This window comes from Struthio camelus, chromosome 1 (assembly GCF_040807025.1).
Source record: "Struthio camelus isolate bStrCam1 chromosome 1, bStrCam1.hap1, whole genome shotgun sequence".
NCBI lineage: Eukaryota > Metazoa > Chordata > Aves > Struthioniformes > Struthionidae > Struthio > Struthio camelus.
In genome coordinates this window covers 150593059-150612194 of record NC_090942.1, presented here as the reverse complement: position 1 = coordinate 150612194, position 19136 = coordinate 150593059, and the positions used below count along the sequence as shown (strand labels likewise).

Below are 19136 nucleotides of genomic sequence, written 5' to 3'. Positions count from 1 at the left end.
GTAGGGGGCCAGTGAAAGCTCAAGAGGAGATGGAGAAGTTTATGAATAGGCAGGACTCAGTAGGGAGCAATGTGAGCTTAAGCAGGAAGGGCTGTCAGGATCATATGTAAGAGTCTTGGACGCTATACTGGAATTTAAACTGCAGGTTGCCACTAGCAAATGAGTAGTCTAGGATTTGTTGCAGAAATGCAAATTGCAGACTAATGTCACCAAAACTTGAGGAGTTTAACTTAAACTGTGTCCTACGTTTGAATTATGACCTGTATCTCACCGTTAGAGAACTGGAGAACCTTACAGAATTTTGGACACAGTTCCATAAATTCTATCCAGAAGCACAGAAGTTTCTGAAAAAGTCCTCGAATAGTACACATGCATGCTTCCATAATTATATTTTGCATTGAACTTGTAGTACAAAGACCTAAACACTGAGAAATAATCTTATACTTTTTAGAAAGTTGTAATACTGACAATATATTATTTTCTTCAATGGAAAATAATATTTCCAAGCAAACATGCATATTATGACACATGCCCAGATCAATTTCATTAACATTTTTTCCTTTATGAAACATTTGTTCTCTGAGATTCCATTCTATGATATAAAAGGCGTGAAGAGACTTTGATTAAGGAAGCTAAACTGAGATAGTGTGAAGATGTATTTAAGTCTTCCATCTGTATTAGAAACATAGCTTCAGATGTGGATATACATATTTGTTAAGATTTTTAAGGGCTTGCGACTTGAGGGTGGGATTCAGTTGCGTAAACATAGGTTTCTTGCACCATTCGAGGTGCACTAATGTATGTAGGATAGCTGAGTGGGACTTGGCAAATATGACACAGGATCTATAGGAGATGTGATCTATTGGAGAAGCAACTAGAGGCTAGGCAGGATACGCAGGGTAACTGGAATGGAACTAGACCCTTATGTTAAGGTAACTGAACCCTGCACTGGGTTTCTCTACTTTGGGGTGATTATCATATGTTCATTTGCAGAGAGTATTCGCTCGGATGCTAATATGAATGAGTCTGCCCCAGATAAGAAAAAATGCAACTGATAGATTATTAAGAAAGTAGCCGATTTGACAAGAAGAAAGTTCAGATTATGCCCTGCTATGCTTTCATTTTTTTCTTCTTTAACTTCACTTTAACTAGAAGCTTTCCTTGTAAATACCTTCCATTGGCCAAGAGGAGAAGACAAGCAGAATACAAATGTCTGCAGTTTCTGTTCTGCTTCCAAAGATACTTAAATATGAATCTTACGACAATGAGCACTTAAATCAGCCATTATATCAGCAGGGGAACTCTCATTTAACTTGAATGTCACCGAAACAAATCTGTTGGTTGAGATTTTTTTGAATATTTTGATTGAAAAACTCCTTGGCTCCCTCATTATCAAAAGAACTTTCCACAGATCTTTGATATAGCTGGTCAGATGTCATCGTTATCACTGCAAGAATATAGCTTCTTGCGTCACCTATGGAGCACAATACATTGGGGTCTCATTGCTGCAGATTAAAGACTAACACTCTCCATTACTACTCCATTATTATCTCTTGCTGTCATTCCCATAGGCTGGCTTGTTGGGGAAGTAATAATATTGCTTCATGTCCTTCAGAAACAGTGGTTGCATTAGTTTAGGAGTGACTCAAGTCATAGGGCAGAATTGTCTTTCTGTGAACACATGTATAATTCTCTCTTGATTCCCTCCCTGAACAGGAGGATTACCCTACATGGGTTAATCTTAACCAAGGGCAAGGGCCCAAAAGGACAGTTGTGTGGCAAATTCACTTACGTCTGGGTCAAATACCAAGCTGAAGCTAATTATGTCAAAACCAATGCAGCAGCCAGAAAGCAGTAAAATATGCCAGATTAAGAACTTGTCCTCTGTTAAATCACAGATGCCATAGCCTTATTTGCCGCGCATTTTTCAGCACTAGCCTTTGCATAATATCCTAGAGTTACGTGATGAAACAAGCTGCAACGCAGCCCCAAGTCTTGGTCCCCTTACTGTCCAGATTTTGGGCCTTTTGGAAATTTCCACAGCTTTTTGTCTGCATTCCCTGCCCAGGCTTCCTTTGCACAGAAACCAGAACACGAGCACAAGGTATATGACTGGACCTTTTCCTAACAGGGAATGAGAACCTCCAAAGGGTGCGTGTCTAAACCTGGGACCTGGGAAGTGCTTGAGCCCGTGAGGGGAAATTATGATCGGACACGTCATGCCCTGGTAGGCTAGCTCGGGTACCCAGCGCTTCCAAGATACTACCCTGAGTTCTGCAGAGGACAAAGCAGGAAAGGAAGAGATAAAGCATGATGCTCTTCACTTTCCGCCTTCCTGGAATATGCCATTTTGATCCAAAATAAATTTCGAGGACCCTTGCGGTAAGACGACTAGCTGCTTGAGAAAAAGAGACCTTGAATTTCTCATAGGGGTTTAAGAGTTTCAAACACATGGCCTTTTCTCTGATTAGTGTTTGTTGTGTGGCACGGTTAACCTTTCAGAGGCAAAATAATTCTTAAGAGTAGGGAAAATAGTGGGTAATTCTATCCCTCTCCATAAACACAGCCATTTAAGTGTGTTTCTAATGTCATGGTATGCTCAGTCTAGCTGAATTGGGATTGTGCAGCAAATTCTATCTACCATGCCGATGCAGCTGTGCAGCAGCCGTAGTTTTGAACGACACGGCTCTTGTTGACTCTTTTTTTCAGCCGAAGAATCGTTTTATGGAGCTTTCGTACACAATATTTGTGTCCCGCTTTTCCGGACCCTGTGAAAAGCAGACTCGTAATCAAAGAGATGAAGTTGGGGGAGCACCCTCCCTACCCAGCCCGCCCTCCCCCGCCGCCTCAACGGGCGGCACCGCGCCCGCGCCGCCCCCAACGGACAGTCCCGCGCGCCCGCCGCCCCCAACGGTCAGCGCCGCGCGCCCGCCCCCCGCCCCAGCCGCTGCCTCCTCAACGGTCGGCGCCGCGCGCGGAGGCGGGGAGGGCGGCGGGCGGGCGGTCGGCCGGAGCCCGTCCGCGGCCCCTCCGCTCTCGCCACGGGCGGCAGATTAAGGCGCCCGGGGGCGGCGTGTGCGAGAAGCCGGGATTTGCGGGGAAGCGAGGAGGGGCGGGGGAAGGGGGAGCAGAGCAGAGCAGAGCAGGGGACGCGGAGACAGAGGAGAGCGGCTTGCTCTGGCGGAGCGGCGGAGTTGAGCGGCGGCCGACCCCTCTGGCGACGCCGCGGACCTCCCCCCCCCGCCCGCCCGCCCGCCCTCTCCCCTCAGCATGGGCCGCGGGGTAGCGGCCGAGGGACCGGAGCGGCGGGAACGGTGAGCCCGGCCGGGAGCAGGATGGCGTCGGCGGCGGGACCCTGCCTGGCCGAGAGGGACTGAGGCTGAGGCGGGTTGTGCACGGCCATCCGGCCTGCGGCCCGGCCGCTCCTCACAGCGCCCTGCCGCCGCGGGAGGGCATGAGCGCCCGCCCGGGCGCAGCTCCGCCGCACAGGTAGCGAGCGCCCCGGGGGCTGGGGGGCGTCTGTCGCTGCCGAGGGGAGGGTGCTGGAGGGTAGGGGGGGTGTCGCCTGGCGCAGATATGTCGCTTCTCGTCTCGGGGACGTCTTGTGGCCCTGGCGAGCGTCCCCGGGCGCTGCGGGCGGGGGCGGCCGGGCGGGCTGTGCTCGCGGCGGTCTCCCAACTTTCCTCGGCGTGGCTAGAAATGTGCCGGGGCGCCGCCGAGCTGCTTTGACGTTTTGATCCTTTCCGAGAACTTAACAGGATCGCCAAGCCTTGCGAGCGGCTTTGGCTGATGAGCCGGGCTTATACTCGCGGGTCTTGACTGTAAGCTGCGTGCGCCGCGCAGTGGGGCGACCGCGGCGGGCCCTGCTCCGCGCTGCTCCGCGCTGCTCCGCGTAGCTCCGCGGCGTGGGTGAGGCTGCCTGAGTCGAGCTTTCCCGGCGCCCCGCGAGAGGAGCGGGGGCCGTCCCAAACCACCTCGGGGCAGGGCGGCGCTACCTGTCGGTTTTGCTTAAGGATAATGTCCCCAAAGCACATGCAGCTGCACGTAAAGAAAGAATTTCTAAATTCGGATACTGCAGAAACACAAAAAAGTCATGGAACTGTGAGTCTGAAAAAGCAGTAACATGGCCTGCCTCGCTCTTGGATTCTAAAGCTTAATTCCAAAGTTTTAAATAAAAATATAGCTTACAAGCTCCTTTTTTTTTTTTAGAAAAAAAAATTACTTGATTCTGTCAGGCAAAGATCCGTGTATCCACAGGTGCCGCTGGATTCAGGACATAAATCTGTCAGTACAGAATTGGGGCCAGGGGGAATTACCTCAACTCCTGGTAACTGAGGCATAGCTTTACCAATTTGACCAGTGTGTCTCTAGGATCTCTGCTGGCAAGTGCCTGTGTCATAGGTGTGAGCCTGACAAACCCTGCATAAAGAAAATGCTTACATATGCTACAAGCGCAATGAGGGCACATATCTTAACTGGGCTCCTGGCGTTACCCATTGAGTTTACTTTGTATTTAGCAGTATGACATTCTTTGCAAAACTTCTAAAGTGTAAACCAGACAATAATGTGCCTAACAGTGTGTGAGATACAGTAATTACTATAATCAGTGTCTTTAATGCATCATCCACTTAGTTGCTAAAAGGAGAAAGACAAAAAAAGCCAAGGAAAAATGGCTTGAACATTACTTTTTACTGCTGAAGAAATGGTATTAAATATAAATGTTGATAACATTCAGTAGCAAGCACTTTTTGTTATTTTCTATTTTCTAAATTCAGAGTTATCATCAAAACAAGTAGTAAGAGGAGTACTATATTTAAAATATGTACTTTTCATGGCTACAGTTGAGTAAATCATAGTTTCAAATATTATTTTTTAAATAGCATAGCTTTGCCTTTAGTCTGCATGCTTATCCTCTTTCCCTGGTGTTTTTATATGTCATTTTCTTTGAGTATGCATGCTAAAACCACCTTTTATATACTCCTCCCTTTCTTTGCAAAGTGATTAGAAAAAACATACAGTTCATATGATAATAGAACTGTCAGGATATCTAATCAGCGAGGGTAATCACAGTAAACAAGAAGTGACCGATTTGAGAGAAGGAGCTCATCAGCTCTGAAAAATTACACTCCATCCTTCTATGTCAGCTTCTTTCAGCTTTGCCTTCTGTGTACCTCTGGTCACCCCAGCCTTTGTCATCCAGTTTGCACCCAAGCTCTGTCATTTCAGTGCAGTGTGTTATCGGGCAGCCTTCTCAGTGTCACCATCTCTTTTTATTAGCATCTCCTTAAATCCTCTTTTGTTGAATGCCGTGTTGTGCCCGTAAAACGTGACACAAATTACCGCTCATATTTTTCTTTCCTAGCTAAGTAGGATGGGTGTGATAGTTTACCTAAGGTGGGCGGGAGTGAATTCAAATGAATACATATGCATGTATGCCCATGCGTACATACATAGCCTATATTTTCTATAGATACTCATTCAAAAATCTGAATTTGTAGTGTCTTAGCTGTTTTCACGCTCCTGTTATGTTCACTTTTAACAGTTACTTTGCCAAATAAATACAGTGACAGGGGTTAGGGAATCCTTGCAGAGAGCTTATTTCCATATGTAAACATAGATACCTGCTTCATGTTAACCCAGACAGAGAACAGAAGCAATGCCATGTGACTTGGGTGTTTAGTTAACTGCAATCTCTAATTTACTGTATTGTAATTTAAAATATTATGTTCTGTATTTGCAGCAAATTTCTCCTGAACGGTTTCCAGTTCAAAAAATATTAAATTCATAGAAAATCTCCAGCCAAAAAATGAGTAAATCTTAGAAAATTGGAATGTATTACTAGTCATTCATAGATACAGAGGGAAACTGAATCCAAACAATTGAGTTTATTCAAAAGATAATTTTGTTACTTCAAGGTGGCAAGGACAGCCAAGCAGAAGGTTCAAGGACCCAGCCAACAACTCAAAGGCAACCTTATGCATTAATTCTAAAACTGTGAATATGTATACATATATGAATATGCAGGGTTGTCTGTATTATATGCAAATCTTGGAGTACCTATGAGGAAAGTGTGTTTATTTGGGAGATCTTTAATACTGAGGTAACTAGGATAGGCTCATAAATTAATTTCGTTTTCATGAGATAACAGAGCCCAGCGATTATAGAGAATACAATATGATTCAGCAGATAGTCATATAATTTCAAAAGCGTACCTTTAAAAGAGCTCATGGGATTTTAAAACTGCTGTTTCAAATTCTGTTATACACAGTAATTCATGAGGAAGGGAGAAAAAGGTAAGGTGGTGCAGCCTGCTTAGTATTTTTTCAAGCCATTAGGCTTGATCCAGTATCCTTTATATAAAGCTGATTTCCAGGAGAGTTTACCAGAGTTAAATCTGTAGGATAATTTACAAATCTCCAATTCACTGAAGGAAAAAGTTATCCTGTTGTTCTTGAATCTTACATTTGCTTAAAGGTCCAGTTTTAGAAATTCGTATGCCACCTATACAGGTTGGTAGGTTGAAACTGCTGACTATCTTAACATACAGCTGAATTACAGCTATTATGAAATGACATGCTGTAGCAAGGATCATGTAGGTGGAGGTCAAATCCCAAAATAAACCCAGAGACTTACTGGGGTTGTAGCTGAGAGACTGTGTAAGGATTTGGAGTGTGTCTTAAGTAACATGATATAAGTGAGCCTATGCAGCTTATCAGTGATTCCATAGTAATACCTAAAATATTTTTGAAAGGTTCAAGAACTATGACATATTTTTTGTAATTTTATAAGGGATTGTATACATTTGTGTCGTTGGTAAAATCACCTTTTACTCTGCCATAGTGATACATATTTCGCCTTGAAAAGCTTATTTTGAATTCTGCCATGTTTTCTGTCCATAGTCCTTTTCATCTAAACAAAACAGCTCTGAGAGTATTGAATGGTGGTATGAACAGCTTGATCTGCCATAATTACTTGATAAAAAAATACATTTACTTCAGAAACCCAAATAAAGTTTAATGATGCCTTGCTGTCTTACAACACTAGATTTTCAGAGACCTAATTTCCAAGGTTTAATGCCGTTAGAAAAGATGATGTCTTCAAATGTTAATCAAGTACATACAAATCATATTAGTACTGCCTCTTCGTTCATAGTAATGGTAGCAATAGATGTAGTATGCACGATTAGGCATTACGTTTTTCTCCACAAGAGCAACTTCTCTGCTGCTTTAGGTGAAATAGGAGTCTTTCTAAATTACCTATCTGAAGTGGTGATATTATGGATGAAATTCTCATTAATTCGATCTAATATAAATCTGAACAGTACAGTTTCTCCAGGTTTGCGTTTCCTATATTGGAAAACAGAATTTGTGAATATTTATTTGTGATTGATTAAGTTATTCCGAAGAAGTCCTGGTTGTGCAACTCTTTGGTTTCCATTCTGGTTTAAATGTTTTCAATTTTAATGATTATTAGAATTGTTTGTTATGTAGAACTTTATAATAATATCTGCAAACTGGTGCATTTTTTTCAGTTACTCTAGTCCTTCTAAGGCACTAAAGCTGTCATACCTGACAGTAACAGTTCTGGCACATTTTTGAACTGAGTTATGGTGAGTAAACACATTCTGCGCAACAGCGAAACTGCCAGAGCAGTCCACATGTGAACTCTCAGCCCACTCCTCTTAAGAGGCATACACCATGTCAGACCTCCTTCACTGATGTTTGAACTGTCAGGTCTTACTGCACAATTTTGGCAGGCTACCCCATTCTTTTTTGTGGCTTAGCCAAAGGCTTACTAAACTTGATGTAATTTTATCATATTTAAATGTGTACTTGTTTGTTGGTGTTTTTGCCCATGTGCAGGTGAAAAATTGTCTAAATCCTATGTCATTAAGCTGCTCAGAGACCTTGATTATGTCTGAATTCCGGTAGGTTTCTGAAAACAGGCATTCCCATGACTGCCCTGGTATGTATTCCCAGAGCACAGTTAACCCTTTAGAAAGTACATATGGGTGTATCCCAAAGCCTGTTGTTAGGGTGCTGCAGAGAAAGAGAACTTGGTTTTGACTTGTTCATTTGCAGCAGACTCGAACAGTTTCTCCTTTTTGAGGTGTGTGTCCTAAGCACAATGTAATTTGCTGCAAATGGATGAAGGAAGGGGTTATGGCTTTAAACTGGGAGCTGCCTCTTTTTGGCCTGGGGTTAGGTGCCTAGTTATTTTCAGTGTCTCACATATTTGTTTCAGTCATTTCCTACAGACAAGTACATGTAACTTTCTTCTCAGCATCTTATTCTTGGATACCTAATTTTCAGCGTGCTTTCTGTAGGAAACCTGGCAGCCAAACTTACAAAATTCGCTGGATGGTAGAGTTCCTAAAAGTTAAATCCTGCAATTTTAATATATTTAGTGCTAAGTCTTTATTATAGTTGTAGAGAGATGATTAGAACCTGATTTTCAAAATTAGGAAATGCTCTTGTGAATCTGAAGCTTTCATATATTATTTGGACTCACAGTTGTTATCAAACAACTGACTCAGTCTTGATAAAATGGGTCTTTTATAACAAACAGTGCCTATAAAAGAATTTGACACAGCACATCAGTTGCTATTGAATTTTAAAGGAAGAGGATTAAACAGTACATGCATTATTTTTATTCATAATAGGTAGAGCTATTATTAGTTAATTGTATTTTTAGTAGGATAATATATATTTCTCATTCAGCTTTAGTTTCTGTCTTGATGATGAACACAGCCAAAGCAATAAAAAGAGTATGGGATTATTATTTGTTCTTTCAGATTAGTAATTGGAAGCAGGAAAGAAATATTAAGTGAGAAAGCATGTTATAATTCTGCTTAGGAGTTTTTGGTAAAGATATCAGTCTTTCAAGAGCCAGGATTATTTCAGATAGATAGATTTTATTTTGCCGTCTGACACTGGGAATTCCTCACTTCTGAAAAATATAGCAACCTGAAGCAGCCTCTGTTTTCTGTATTTTGACTCACTGTGCTTAAAGATAAGTCACTCAGCTTTGGAAAACTAAAAATTACCAGAATACTTTGAGGAGCCAGTTCTCCAAATTGGTTGCCTAAAACTGGATAACTAGATGCAGGCTCTGAGGACTGTATGTGTATGTGCATGCGTATGTGCATATAGAGAGAGACTTAAATCACCTGTGATCTAAATACCTATTTTAAGTGGCTAATATGGATTTAACAGACTTGCCAGCCTTTAGGTAATTAAGTTTTACCCTCAATGTAATTTGTAGCTTTAAATATTCAGAGCAGAGAACGTACTTCAAAGACCACAGAGACTGTGTAAAAGGCAATCATCTGCTGCAACAGCCGTGTTTTAAAATACAAATATGAGCTGTCCTCAGTTCTTAAAACTGGCTTGTAATCACCTACTTTTAGTAGAAGTTTCAGGGATGTGGACCCTAACTAGCTGGAAGTGTTTCTCTGTGGCCCTGAGAAAGGTACTTGAGGAGATTCACCCCTTTCCAGCATTTTCCTGCTGGCTGGCTCCTCATAGCTCTGTGCTTGTTGTAAGGTGCTCCCCACTCAGTATCGTACCTGGTTATGGATCCAGTTTTGAAATGCTGCTCTCCTCCACAGACACACAGAAACCTCCATAAACACAGTTATCATCAGGAATCTCGGAAGCTGAGAAGGAAAGAATATTTCTGCTTAATAGGATGGCCAGTAATTTGACAGCATTTTATGTGTTCCCTGTATAATGGGAAATAACAGAGATTTATCCTAAAATCTTCCTGGTGTAAATCATGTTCTTGTTTTACCCATTATAGATCTGATGGGTCATATACATTACTCAGAAGAGCACTGACCATTTCAAGGGCTTCTGTGGAACTCTGCTTGTGAGATTCATCCCATTGGTTTGAGTGATCCTATTCAGTTCATTTATCACAGAAAGTGTAGGGGTTTGTCTTTTCTTTCGCAGTATATATGGGTAACTGTATGTGGTAAGAGCTGGCCCAAGCGTGTTTCTTCCAGAGGTCTCACTGCCTGCATCATAACCAAATTACAGTGCTGTTTATTTCTGCTGGTCCTGTGCTCTGTCTCTGTACCTCAGCTGGGCACACATGGCACAGTTTAATAATGAGCCTCCATCCACTCTCCGTACATCCTTCCTAAAATATGTATTTTATTTCTTAATAGTGGAATTGTATCTCTGTGACATTGTTCCCTCCTCCTTCCCTCAGGTCTAGTGCAGAGTTAGAGTTCTTGAACTCTAACTGCGTATTGAACTTGGATTTTACAGCCGAGATCATGTTAAGGGCTCTAAAATGAGCTCCAAATTTGCCTACATGTTTTGTTTTTACGGCTTCTTATTTATTGCCTTTTGAGGGTGAGCCCAATCTTATCTATCTTTCTATGTCCTTGATCATTCTTGCTTTTGACATCCACTCTTGTTCTGCAGTATCTTTTTTTTTTTTTTTAAGAGGAAGGCTGATAATGCTCCACGTAAGTCTGCACTCTTATTTCGTTGAGCAGTTTTAATATTCTTCACGTTATTAACTCTTCCATGTATGCATCCTCTCATCTTGTTAGCTTTTGTGTCCGCAAGCCTGCACTGAGCAGAGAGATCTCATTGAGCTGTATGTATATAATGATGCTGGGGTTCCCTTTCTGAGAGCATGAGATTAATTTAGAAGTATATAACATAGTAGTTTACATATTTTTTCACCAGTATGCATTGATTTCCCTTTGCCTATATTGAATTTCACTTGCTATCAAGCTGAGAAATTCACGTGGTTGATGTGGGTCTCTCTGCACTCCTTTTTTTGTTTCTCTTCACCATAGTACCTTATGCTATCCAAAGATGGTCTTGTTTCGCTGCTCCTTCCTTTTTCAACATCATTAATGACATTGGTCTTCATATGGAGGAGTAATATTCTTAACCGTTTGCTGTGATGAAAATTGACCCTTTAATTCTGCTCTTACTTTCTGTCTTCTTGGCTAGTTTTTCATCCAAGATAGTGTTTGGATTCATGTCCATGTTTTGTTTCTTTAGTAGCATGGTTTTTGAAAGTCTAAATAGGTATACAACTGTTTCCTGTATTCACTACTCACTACTTCACTACAGCGTATTCAAAGCGTTCCAGCAGATTAGGAATATCTAATTCCAGTATCTATTAGTAGTGTCTAATTCCAGATTAGCAATATTTAATTCCAGGAGATTAGTAACATCTGAAGAAGCCACGTCATTTTCAGGGTTAAAGAAATACTGTACTTAATGATTTCTTACCAAACTTCCAAATACTGATACAGAAATTGCTGATCTGGAAATACATACATCACATCTAAGCTTTTCAAAATACGGTGGCAGTACTCTTCCAGGGCAGAAGCAACGTCTCTTTTCATTTAGATACTACATTTTGTGGGTAGCAAATTAGATATATCATCCTTAAACCTCAGAAGGTTTTTATTATTTCTTAATTTAACTAGCTAAGCCAAATTACATATTTGATTGGAGATTATAAACCAGGTGACCCTCGTTTAAGAACCACTGAGGACAGACATCGAGTTAATGGATCATGAATCAGTAGCAGCCCTCGTGATGAGGGTTATTGTTGTGTTTGATGACAGAACTAGTTAAGATCTTAACTCAGTACTAGCTTTGTGTAGGAAATATATCCTTAGAAAAAAAGTCCGTGCTTCTCAAATCATTTCTTATCTTATGAGTTGCTGTTCTGTTTTTCCCTCCATTAAGCTTTTAAAACCTTGAACTAGGATAAAATGGAAGTTCAGTGGGGATACATGGGGAGCACATGATGCTATTCAGTGAAAGAGTCAATTCATCCTTCCCACCAGCAATGTGATGCAGAATTCTATTTTGATTTTAAAAAAATGATTTAGATGAGCTTTAAAGGAGAACAGGGTCTATATAGAGCAGTAAAATCCAAGCAGCTGGTGCCACCATCCTGTTAAAAGTTTTCTTTCCTGATACTTAGTATAGGTCAGAGCAGTAGAAATGGAAAAGAGGTACTAGAGAGGCAGAAAGAGCAGATATTAGTAGGCAGAAGCAATTTGCTACCGAGCGTTACTTTCTGTCTGTACGTCACAATTTGTCAGCAAGCAAGCATGCTACTTTGTTTTTAAGTGAAGCCGTTGTGACACCCTGACTACTACTTTGTAGTCTCCTACTATAACCTCAATTCTTGGAACCTGGGCAGTGTAAATTGTAGACTCCTTTTGCAGATTTTCCTAAACTGAACTTGGAAAATATCAGTAATGAGAGAAGGAAAAATACATTTTCTTCTTCTCTTGAATTATATTCAAATTAATATATGAGAAATGGGAGTTACCTTAATACTGTTAGGACAAAATAAATGTCCCAGTCACCAAATCACTGTTGTGCATCGTATATCTAGCCTGTAATTCTTTATTACAAAGTATAAAACAGAAGCAGTAATTGTAACTCAGAATGATCTATGGATAATTTTTCCTAGAGAGGAGGTATTTTTGGTATCATACCTTTTTTGAAACCTATTCATTTGGCTGATAAATTTATTAAACATTTTTATCTGAGAGGCTGAATCCTTTTAAAATAAAATGTCCTAGGGATATTTCTAGACTAATGTCATTATTTCTGGACAAAAACATAAGTTAATCCATTTTATATTTTGAAATGGGTTGAATAATTTTAGATGTTATATATGGTTCCCTTTAGTCCTCAGAGAGTTGCGTGGAGGATAAGGATCAGGTATCTGTTTTATGAAGCGGAATGAATAACAGACCTAATCATGGCTGGTGAATTTTTCTTCAAGAATAGTTCGGGAGAGAATTTTAGTTTTCGTAATATCTGTATTTCATTTGCTGCTGTATTGGATATATGTGGTCACTGAGACAGAGAATTACAGGGGGAAAAGGGATAGTAGATGGGCTGAGGCAGTTGAATGGCCCCAAAGAGAATTTGGTGTCTCAAATACAAAGATTCCTGAATGGAGTTTGGTAGGTCACTTCATATTAAGGTTGAGTAGGTTGTCCTAGTACCTATATCACCTAGCTTTTTTGCTTGACTTTCTAAACTTAATCTTTTTTTAATAGGATTTTAAATGCAATTTCATTATGGATAATGTGTATGACAGTGTGGGTATTCATAAACCTCAGAGAGTAAAAGAATATATTGTGCCATGTAACCCTTTTCTTTGGTTGTGATTAATTTTCTTTGTTACACTTTTACTAGCACTTCTCCTGTCTAATGCAGGGAAATCAGTGAGTGGCTTTTGTATTCCACTGGCAATTCTTCAAATGCTTGAATTTGCTTTTTGCTGTTCTGTGGCTTTTAAAAAATACCTCTTTTTAAGTGCTGAGCACATTTCTATTGCAGTCTGTACCAAATGCTTTTTTTGTCCTGTTTCAGCTGTCACTTAGATGTTAATATGTAAAGCAAAATGGCAAAAATCAACACCCAGCACTCCTACCCTGGTACGCACAGACTGTCTGTCAGAACTACTGATGAAGACATTGAAAGGATTGAAAATGGCTTTGTCAGGTAATATATTTCTTTCATCACAGTCAAGAAGGCAAAGACTGCTGCATAATTTAATTTATGGTATCCCTGTAGCTCTGCATTATGGGAGTGTAGTAGCACGTCACTGTTGACCCAGGGCACTTAACGGACTTCTAATGGTAAGTACCCAAAGTACCGAAGAGACAGCAAAAGGAAAGTTATCATGTCTTGCAGTTGTGGAGCTAGAACCTGTATTACTTCAGGAGTAAACCCTGTCTTCACATCAGTGAGAATTACACAGACTTGATAAGGAAAACCCCCCTTTCTCAAGTAACTACTCAGATTGCAGGGTCTGTGGTGCGAGTCTTTGGGATTTGGAGAAAAAGGGATCCTCCCAGTGCCATGCAGTGAAGAGCCTTAGGAAGGTTTTTAACCTCTGCAAGTCCCCTGGCTCCTGTGACAGAGAGCGTATGTAGCATATAAAGAATATTGACATTCAGAGCCTCTCACTGCACAGTAGAACTATAACAGTTTATCTGCATTTACCATCCTCTGTTTGGGTAGTTTTAAAGTGGCTATTTAAAATGTGTCAGTGAGCTTATACTTATGTGTTACACAGTACTAGTCATTTTTCCAGTCTGGACAAATCCAGTGTGCCTGCAAGAAGGTGTTTGATGACCCACAGCACCTTTATAGATTGCAAAAGTGGCTTATTTTTGGCTTACTTTGCTCAACTACCTCAGCTAGGTTGGCCTGGTCAGACTGTCTCTTGCTGATCAAATGTGCTCCCAGACTACAGTACTCAAAAGCCTGTTGGACTGATAGAACTGCCGGTATTATGATAATTTTGGATTGCAAGCCCCTAGCATGTAGTATAGACGTGATCCCTGTCCCCATGCGGTATGTCCCTTTTTCTCTCCCTCCATTGCTTACGTGGTATTTTCTGACACGTAGGCGTACCTACATTAGTGAAAATGGAGCTGTTTTTTCTGTGCAGTATGGCCTACTTGACTTAGTTATACTACCTCATGGTCTCCTTGGGGAGATTTTTGCAAGGGCCATGTCCCTTTGTCTCCATTTACAGTGATACCTCAGAAACAGGGAAAACACAGGTCAAAATGAACCTCTTTCTTTTATGTCGTTTCTGTAGAGAATATCAGTGATTGGCAGCTCACAGAATGGAATTACTGGCAGTGATGTGAAAGTGTGGTTGTAAATGTAGAATTAAATCACCGCAATCAGCTGCAGCTTCGGAGGCAATGACTTCAGTATGCCAGCTAAAGAAACTGAAATATGAATTGCACTTTATCAGGATGATGACGATCCTGAAAAGACATTTAGCTAAGACATGCTGTTTGCTGTGATCAACATTATTACAGGGGATTTATAGAGGAGTAAAAAGATACAATCTTACTCTGTACAAGAGATCTCATATTTAACGTTGCTGGATTGCTAAAGTGATTGCCAGTAAGTATGTATAACACCCTTGTAATATCATTTCAAAAAAAAACTATACATACAAAACTGTATATGTACTCATTAGAAGACAATGTAGTTTAGACTGCTCAGGCTGTAAGAATGTGATTGGTATTTACTAGAAGACAAATTCATAATTTATTTTGTAAAACAAAAGCATTCCATTCCATTTCTTTTTGCAAAAACAATGTCTTTTTGGTTGAAATGAAAATAGGAATTAAGGCTATAGGGAATTTCAGCAAATCCAAAATGATCAGAGAAATTAGAAGTGGATCTGGAAAGCTGGGATATGAAGATAGGAGAATGCTTTGTGTATTGTCTGTCACAAACATCAAAAGATGGTTTTCATTCCAAGATCCATACTAAGGCTTCAGTCATTTTCAAACAGAATCCAAACTTTCATCTTCAGATCTTCATGTTGAAGAGTGTTGTGGGACATTGTTGTTTAACCTGCATCTCAGACAGAATTCTGATATACGTTTTTTAATTTCAGATTTGAATTAAAGTACATCTGTACTTATCCATGTACGTGCTTATCCAAAGCTATAGCTTATCCATGATGCTTATCCAAAGCTGTAGCTCTTCTCTGTCTTCTAGTAAAATTTAAAACTATAAACTTTGGAAAATACAGGTTTTCTAGAGTAGTAACATTTCTCCTTTCCACTTATCTTCCTATATTTCCTCTTGGCTATAGTTCAGCAAAGCAATTAAGCACACTACTTAGTTCCCATTAAAGTCAGTGGGAGTTAAACTTATGTTTAATGCTTAGTATGTGCTGAAGTGCTTTTCTATTGCAGAATGAGATATTATCAAGAGAAAGGATACACTGAAACAGTTTAACAGAAAGCTGCTGGTGGTCTTCAAACTCTCATCCTCTATTATGCTGCGGTAGATGATTCCTGTGCCCTTAGTAAAGTGTGCTATAAACCAAGCCCATTTTGTAAAACAAAAAATCAACAACAACAACAAAGTGGGGTATTGTTTTTTAAAATCCATTTTCTCTATGGAAGCGTCTCACATAGGAGAGGCAGCAAATTAGCTTATAGACATAGTTTACCTATCTAGATGTTGGACATGGGGATTCAGCATTTTAGACGTCTGAATTTCAATGTCTGTATGTGAACAGGTGTGTAAGTTCCCACTATCATCAGGGGAAATTTACTCAATACTAGCAGTCAGTGGAGCCTAGTGAGCTGTTCAGTTTACTGTGAAGTTGAACAGCTCTTCAGGTTCCTTTGACTGTACTGATTATGGGAAGTATTCGGTTGCTTAAACATAGGGATCTAAAGCTTTTTGAGCTATCCTAGAGTATCTGACAGATCTAATTGGGGCTAGTGGATATGAGGTGAGAGCTGTGTCCTCTGGAGAGATCAGGTAAAGAACTTGGAAGTATTCCAAATGGTACTAGACTCCTATATTGAGGCAACTGAATCGGTCTCTTAAGACCTCAGTTGACTATAATGGAGACTTACATACCCAGCTCATACTCGGAGCCACATCCAACTCTTAGAAATCTGGCTGATACTCATCATTCAGAAGGACTTATGAGAATAAGTTAGTCTTCAGAGAGCTGAAGAGAGGTGTGAGATCCCTTGAGGCAAGGAGCAGAAACCTCAGCCTCTGTGAATTGTCTGTAAGATGCAATAACTTCGCTACCCCTGTGAAAATACAACATTTTTCAGTGTAGGCCCAGGAGGCGCCGTCCTCTGCTGGTGTTTCTGCTTTGTAACCTGCTCTGTGTTTTTTGGTGTGTTGCATATTCCCTTCTCATGTTGATTTCAGACAATGTAATACCCTTGGATAGCAATGGCAGTGTTACTGTTTTGTTGCAGATGTGAGACTAGCTCAGGGAGACCAGGTAGGAATGAGTGTGACTTTTTAAAAACAAATTGAAAACTGAGACATGCATTGAAAATGTAATATCAAAAGCCCCCTCTGATAACTGTCCCTCTGCATCAGTGTAAAGCCAATTGACAGATGAGGGAGGTGTCTTGTGTCATCTGAACAGGGCTGAGAGAAGTCAGGAATGAGTATCTGAGTTTTATAATATGGAATTACAATAACAGAAAAGTTTATTTTAGGTTTTATTTTTGATTCACATTTGTGTGAATTAAAGTGGAATATGTTTATGATTATGCTGTGTAACGTTGGACAGATGCTTCTGTAAGAGCTGTCCAGCAGAGTTGTTTGTGTATTGTTTTCTGATCCTGTTGCAGATATACATAAGTTGTATTTGTAAAAGTGAAATTCAATCCCTGTAGTACTGTTTCCACCAAATTATTTTGATGTTCCTGTCTGTACATGTTGTATTTAGAAACTTAGAACATATTACTGAGTTTACTTATAAATTGTTATATTTACTTATAACTTAAACCTAATTATGGAAAGTCTTGATGCATGTATGGACTAATAAAAAAATTGTGTTTCAAAAACAGAGTCAAGCAACAAAAACAAAAATATAGACTTTCAAAATTTCATTAAATGAGTCCACAGTTCCATCTAATTTTAATTCCAGCAGTTGAGTCTGAGAGTTTCACCTTTCTCTCCTACAGCTTAGCAGATTTTGTTGGAGCAGCAGAAGGTATGAATTTTCCACTGAATATGTCTGGTCACTTATTGGTAGGGATCTGACCCCAGAGTCATTTAAATGATTGGAAATTTTTTCATCAATTTTATGGGACTCTGGATCAGACCTGAAGGTGATCTGAGCAGGTCACATTAAGCATGCCAACTTGTTTCAACTACACTAAAAAATGATTTCTTCAGCATACTTCTGTCGCTAGACACCGAAGGCCACACCCTAAATGGCAAGCTAAAATCAAACACCTGCCTTGTGGAGGGTGGAGAATGGACAGTTCTCTGTAGCAACTTAACAACAAGGCAATTGTTAAGACTTTAGAGGACATTACAGAAATACAAAATACGATGAGCCTGTCTACAGACAATGGAGCACAGCTTTTCCAGACTGCTGAGGAGTGTGAAGGTGACTGTTGTGCACACAGAGCCCTTGACAGCTGAGGTACTTAGCAAGCATGACTCTGTGCTGGTAAACGGAGCTAGTAGGATGGACAGTATTGCTTTTAGTATCTGACCTAGCTTGTTCAGAGCTCACTCAGCTCTCTCTGTACTATTCTATGTAATTTTTAATAAAATTCTAGGCATTTCCTCAAAACAAATCTGCAATTTGCACTCTTAGCTTTTTGTTATCAGCAGATGCCCAAGTTCGGTAGTGTTAGCAGTAAAGGAGACTGGGACCAAAAAAATTATTTAAAAAAAAGAAACAAATGAGGAAGGCTAGCTAATAGTGCCTTTTGGATGCCAACTCTCGCCTCCTGCCTGGCTTGTGTTCCTACTCATAAACCAGCGCAGTTATATAAAAATAGAACATCTGATGGTGTTATTTTCATTTCAGTGTACTCCTAAAGGCTAATAAAATTGGAATTAATTTCCCTCTGAGCCTTCAGCAAAAATCTCACTGGCTTGATCTGCTGGGTCTGACCTGTGTTTAGAGTTTTTTTTAAGAGACAGACAAAGAATGCAGCCTGAGGACATTCTTTTTTTAAAAATTCTACTTGGAAGGATACCTCAAATATTTTAATCCATCTTTACTTTATTTTCTATATTACTGATTGATTACTTTCTTTTGTGACCCTTATATTTAATTACCTATGTTTAGAAGAAATATAACAACTTAATGTAGTCACTAAAAGCATTTGAGTTACTGCAAGTTAATGAGATGCTCCTCATTATCTGAGTCATATAACTGCTTGGACATATACTTTTAACCCTTAAGCCTCCTTGTAAGGCTGTCTATTTCTTCTGAATATATTTTTTTCACATCTGAATTCTGAAGCTTAAAACTATTTTCTGAGAACTCTCACTGTCTTCTTTTAAAGAAATGTATTTTCAGGACTCAACACAAAAAATATGGTAAGTAGGAATAGCAGTAGCACTATGATAATTCATTGCTGTCTAAGATCAGACGAGATATATATTTTTCTGTAAAAGACAGTATAAAGACCTTAAAACAGTCAAAGTGGTGCAGTGTAAAACACTACCTAGTTCAATATCCTTTCTCCAGCAGGACTGTAAGCAGATGCTTTGGAAAAAATAAGAGGGCAAAATGCAAGTCTCTGCAACATGCTTTCTTTCAGTACTGTCCCAGTGTCCAGCTCAGGAGACTTCTTGATC

At 40.1% G+C, this 19136-nt stretch overlaps 1 protein-coding gene across 9 annotated transcripts in view; it reads left to right on the top strand.

Annotated features, from left to right (window-relative positions):
* Window positions 1–2979: 2979 nt before the first annotated feature.
* The window catches only part of CNGA3 (cyclic nucleotide gated channel subunit alpha 3), a 36708-nt gene continuing 20551 nt past the window's right edge, over window positions 2980–19136 (top strand). For 2 of the 9 annotated variants that reach the window (XM_068923441.1, XM_068923458.1), the window contains exons 1-2: window positions 3044–3489; window positions 13380–13511. In XM_068923441.1, the coding sequence (XP_068779542.1) occupies window positions 13411–13511 (101 nt within the window). In that variant the 5' untranslated portion in view covers window positions 3044–3489; window positions 13380–13410. Of the gene's footprint in view, window positions 3490–13379; window positions 13512–14619; window positions 14937–19136 lie in introns of those variants that run through there. The other 7 variants (XM_068923517.1, XM_068923506.1, XM_068923496.1 and 4 more) reach the window with 7 other exon arrangements.